The sequence below is a fragment of the Myxocyprinus asiaticus genome, chromosome 24, assembly GCF_019703515.2.
Source record: "Myxocyprinus asiaticus isolate MX2 ecotype Aquarium Trade chromosome 24, UBuf_Myxa_2, whole genome shotgun sequence".
NCBI classification, from domain to species: domain Eukaryota; kingdom Metazoa; phylum Chordata; class Actinopteri; order Cypriniformes; family Catostomidae; genus Myxocyprinus; species Myxocyprinus asiaticus.
This window is the reverse complement of record NC_059367.1, coordinates 19041452-19046538: the sequence shown is the minus strand read 5'-3', so window position 1 is coordinate 19046538 and position 5087 is coordinate 19041452. Positions and strand designations below refer to the sequence as shown.

At 37.7% G+C, this 5087-nt stretch overlaps 1 protein-coding gene across 2 annotated transcripts; it reads right to left on the bottom strand.

Annotated features, from left to right (window-relative positions):
* Positions 1 to 300: 300 nt before the first annotated feature.
* Positions 301 to 4865, bottom strand: LOC127415441 (microtubule-associated protein RP/EB family member 1-like). Of its 2 annotated transcripts, XM_051654164.1 has the most exons (8): positions 4708 to 4865; positions 4066 to 4243; positions 3648 to 3793; positions 3365 to 3560; positions 2922 to 2963; positions 1337 to 1443; positions 695 to 847; positions 301 to 607 (listed from the first exon to the last, which is right to left on the bottom strand). In XM_051654164.1, the coding sequence occupies exons 2-8, from the start codon at positions 4184 to 4186 to the stop codon at positions 557 to 559; spliced, it is 816 nt and encodes a 271-aa protein (XP_051510124.1). In that variant the 5' UTR covers positions 4187 to 4243; positions 4708 to 4865; the 3' UTR covers positions 301 to 556. The 2 variants fall into 2 exon arrangements, with proteins under 2 accessions (XP_051510124.1, XP_051510125.1); XM_051654165.1 differs by lacking the exon at positions 2922 to 2963 and having other exon boundaries at positions 4708 to 4864.
* Positions 4866 to 5087: the final 222 nt, after the last annotated feature.

The following is a 5087-nucleotide window of genomic DNA, read 5'->3' as shown; positions in this document are numbered from 1 at the left end:
CCTCATGTCTATGTAAAAGGGAAATGCAAAACGAGAAGTTAACACATTCAGTCTCATTGCTTATTAGAGGAAGTGAACATCACTCAACACTCAGCTGCTCAACCAGCAATCAAATGTGCAGATCAGAAATTAGATAACACTAACAAAAGCATACCAGATACACTTGGGGATCTCTTTCATCATGCCTGTTCCTTTACTAATGAATGGACCAGAATGGCATTTTCAAGTGTAAATACTGGAGTCCTTTAGTGGAGAAGCATGATTGTCAAGATCCATTCAAGAAACACTGAGCGTCATCACTTCATTGGACTGCTTAATACAAACAGCCATTGTTAACTACTTTATTTTACATTCACAAATTTTGTTTTTGTTTTGAAGTTCAATAAAAAAGCTGAAAATTCAAGGTATAGAACTTCCCTGAATAAAAGACATTCAAAAGTCACAGTCCAAAACAATGGACCAAAGGCAAGTGCAGCAGAACAGCAGTAATCAGCCAGTACAGTATGTGCATTTGAGTGTCCAAGGGGTAATTTTAAAAAGGTCACCCCTGGATTGGTCAAAACTCTTCCGGTTCACCCACATCACTCTCTGGAACTACAAAACCTTCCTGTTGAAAGACAGAGGAAACCACACAACTGAGCTTGTTGAAGAAACTTTTGTTTGAGATTTACTTTAAGCACTGAAATACACTTACATCTGTAGCGTACAGAATTTCCACAATCCTTTGAAGTGTTGGGTCACCGTCACCCTCCTTCTCTTGGCAGATGAGCTCAATGTTTCTGAGTTTGCCAAAGTAGAAATCCCTTTCCTTCTCCATGTCTGCAATGGTGGCCTTCAGATCATTTACCTGCTCAGATAGGAACATTAAACTTTAAGGTCGAAAACATTTTGGGAGGCTGCTCTCAAATAGCAGAATCAGGAACCAGACAGAATACTGAAAAGAATAATAAAACTTTAAATGTATATGTAGTGCTGTGGCACAATTTCATAATCAACTGAGAAAATGCATTCAATCCAAAGGGATAGTTCACTTTTTTTATTATCTTTTTTCCCATATACTTTTTCCTATAACTTCTTAATAGGGACTGAGGCTGTAATTCTGCCTAACATATTTTGTTCCATGGAAGAAAGAAAGTTATACAGGTTTGAAACCATGTAAGGGTGAGTACAAGATGACAGAATTTGATTTTTTTTTTTTTCTCAACTAAAAAAATAGCTGCTTAATATTCATACATCTGAACACTGAAAATAATGTCTCTGTCCTGTTACACAGTAGTGTTGCTAAAGCCAATGTGATTACTGTCCATTTATTGATCTTATAACATCAGCGTCTTACCATCTGAGTAAGCGCTCCTTTGTCTTCATCGCCACCACTTGCACTGCGTATTGCAGCTGGAGCTGTCTTTGGTGCAGACTTGGGTGCTGTGGCTGAACGCTGTGGAGCTATAGATCAACATGACATCCATCATTTTGTTATACATACTTGTGAATCTTCCTTCAGAATAAGGTTCAATTCCAGCCTCAGATTGACTTTAGTCAACTACCCAAAAAGTTATTTACTCATCCTCATGTCATTCCAAAGCCATGTCTTTCTTCCGTGGAACAAAAACAGAGATGTTAGTCAGAATGTTAAGGACTGAAAGCCTCAGTCACCATTCACTTTCAATGTATGGAAAAAAGATGCAATGAAAGTGAATGGTGACTGAGGCTGTCAGTCCCTATCATTTTGCCTAACTTTCCTTTTGTGTTCAACGGAAGAAAGTCATAAGGGTTTGGAACAACAGGAGGCTGAGTAAATCATTTATTTTTGGGGAACCATCCTTAAGAATTCAATATTTTAAGAATTCCAATATTCCAATAGGGACTGAAATTAAACTGACCTCAACCCTGTTAAAATAACACATTCCATCTATAACCAATCAGTGAGAGACCCAATGCAATAGGGGTGGGTAAAAATATTGATTTTCCGACGCATCGCAATCTTCATTTCAACAATCTCGATATCTATTCTTAAATACCAAGATTGATTTCTTTGCGCAACCCTCCACTACAATGTGAGGAAATCACTCGCAGATGTGACCAAATTTCCTGCTATTCAACTAAAAATGTATATATTCAGCAACTGGCTGGTAAATGTTAGATTTCACTCACCAGTAATTGTGTAGTATAGTGGTGGATTATTCAGCAGTGAGATCCTTTCACAGCGTGTTGAGAGTAAAAGTTGTTCTTGTAATGTGTCCAAAGACAAGATCCACGCAACCCATTTGTCATTGAATAATGCCTCTTTTAATACCCTTTCTGTTCTCTACAGTCAGTTGTTGATTAAAACTAACAAACAAATTAACATTTAATTCTAATCACGCATAGCGCAAATGAGATAAAGCCATACAAGTCTCTCTCGTTAACATGCGTTCATTTACAGACACTCCATGTAAATAGTACAAATTATGTAGTTAAACAATACACATGTAACAAAATATAATATATGCAATATAACATCATATTTATGGATTGAATACATGGATGTTCATTTTTAAAAAGCTAAAATGTAACCAAAATGATGAAAAACTAATAAAATATAATTAGTCAAATTAATTTTGTCTTAATGTACATAGTTAGAAGGTCCCCTGTATAATGAACAGTATTAGCTGGTAGAGAATTGATTTTATCTGTAAGCAAAAGGGACATTATAACTGAAATATACACATATGAATCGATATCGAATCAAAAGCTTGTGAATTGGAATCGAATAGAATCGAATCGGGAAATCTGTATCAATACCCAGCCCTACAACGCAATAAACCCATCTGAGAACTGCATCGTGACTTTTCTGTGCAACACTTAAATGAAACAACACCATCAGAGGTGAAGTGACTGGTAGAGACTGTGACTGGTAACAGCCACAGCAATAAACATCTTACCAACAGGAGCCATTGGCTTGATTGCAAGTGTGCTGCCCATGTCTGAAGTAAACAGAAAATACATCCACATACAACTTAAGGCTCCAGCCATTCTCATACATGTAAAAACAGTTAAAGGATGGGCCCATTGGCATGTGTGACTGGTTCACGCCCACATATTTTGGGGATCATAATCCATAACAGCTGCACCTGTCATGCACCTGCTAGTATTGGAGCAATGGAACAACTGGCTTCCGACAAGAACACTAGTCCTATGTACTTCTGAGAGTACTGTGTAACCCCAAATGAAAATTATTAATTAAAAATGATAATTTTTAAATTAAATATTAGTAGGCCTTCAGCTATACGTTTAAAATCTATACATGTTAATTTGCAGAAGAGATATGACCAAGATAATCCTAAAAAAGGCTGGGGGTTTTGTATACTGTGTTCTCTCTCCTCACCTGAGCTGACTTTCTTAGGCTTATTAGCTATGGCTGCTGCTGGAATCGGTTTGTCCGCTGTATCTTGTCCCTGTCGTGCTGCGACCGGGTCATATTCTCTCCCATCATAGTTTGCATCAAAGAACTTCTTAAACCACTGCACAAACTCAAAGTTATCCTGGAACTTGCCTTTCACAAGCTTGTCAACTGGGATAATCTGCATAGAAATGAAAGACATGTTCAGGTTTACGTATCTTACATCTTGAATAGGTTTTGTTTACTGGAGTTGCATTAGTCCACATACTTTGCTAACTCCCATCTTCTTGAAGCTGGCTTGAAGTAGTTTGAAGTTATGGATGTATTCATGCTCAAGTTTGGCCTGGAATTTGACTTTCTTCAGTGGAACACTCGCTGGAAACAACATGTCCATGAAATGACAGTACGCAGCACCTTGAAACACAACAGCAAAGTCAACAAATAAAAATGCTCCTGCAGGTCCCGACCGTTATCTTTTGTCCATTCACTCTCACTTAAGCATGATAGATATTATTGACAGAACATTTTTAGCATGCAAATGAGTCAATCCATGACGCATCCCACTGCTACTCTACAGTATTTAGAGGTTTTTATCCTCTAAATGCAAACTAAACTTTATTTGTCCAGAAAGCTCAGTGAGTAGAATAACACAACTGTCAGTATGTGTAGTGAAGGGGCTCACTGACCTGTGCACAGTTGCTCGATCTTGGCATGGTTCATCTGTAAAGACTCGTTTATCCATGTGAGCATGTCATGGCGGCTGAAGTTCTCACTTGTCACTGATGTCGAGTACACGTTCACAGCCATGGCTGAGACTAAACCGATGAATTGAAATTGATTAAAGACCCTTTATCACTATCGTGTCTGGAGAAAGAGGTTGTGCAAAAATGGGTTAGGACTCATTTCCTTAAACACACATTCACACCCATCAAACCATCTGCATCACATCTTTACTTCCTACTTAATGTCACTTCAAGCTTGAGGCTGTACTTTTACGTCCAACCCAGAGCTTGAGGGCTGAAACAAGCATAGGGATAAGATATAAAAATTAGATAATATTTTTTAATTTAGTGAATTGTTTATTTTGTAGTGTACCAATTGAACGCCCTGCTTTAAGGACTGCTTTTAGTTTTAACCGCGAATCTGTTCAAATTATTAATATTTTATTAACTTAAACAGTCGACACTCTAATTATGACAGCTGAACTTTTGCACATCCCGTAAAAACATAATAATCGTAACAATGAGCAAAACTACCTTTAAAGTCCTTTAAACTGGTCTTTTTATCGAGTTTGCGTGTTACACATGAAACTGAAAACAATATCTTACGTTTGGTCCAGAAACTCTGAACTGTGATGTGAGTGAACTGGGCTACAGTTTCAGCGGCGTGTTGTTCCGAAAGTGCCGCTTCAGCAAAGGACTGGAAAACAGACTGCAACCACAGCAGAGGCTTACTTATTAATCACAGCTGTCAAAATAAAAGTCAATATCGTTCAACTGGATTAAACACACAACTATCTACTCTCAGCTTTCAAAATAAAAGTCACAATCAACTGAATGAAACGCACAACTAATCTCAGCTGTCCAAATAAAAGTCACTATCAACCGAATGAAACGCACAACTAATCTCAGCTGTCAAAATAAAAGTCACTATCAACCGAATGAAAGGCACAACTAATCTCAGCTGTCCAAATAAAAGTCACTATCAA

Coding starts and splice junctions, on each gene's coding strand:
- LOC127415441 (XM_051654164.1), bottom strand. CDS start 4,186: ATGGCTGTGAACGTGTACTCGACATCAGTGACAAGTGAGAACTTCAGC. Junction 2,964..3,364: donor GCCTAAGAAAGTCAGCTCAG/GTGAGGAGAGAG, acceptor TGTTTACTTCAG/ACATGGGCAGCACACTTGCA. Junction 848..1,336: donor AAGGAGCGCTTACTCAGATG/GTAAGACGCTGA, acceptor CTATCTGAGCAG/GTAAATGATCTGAAGGCCAC.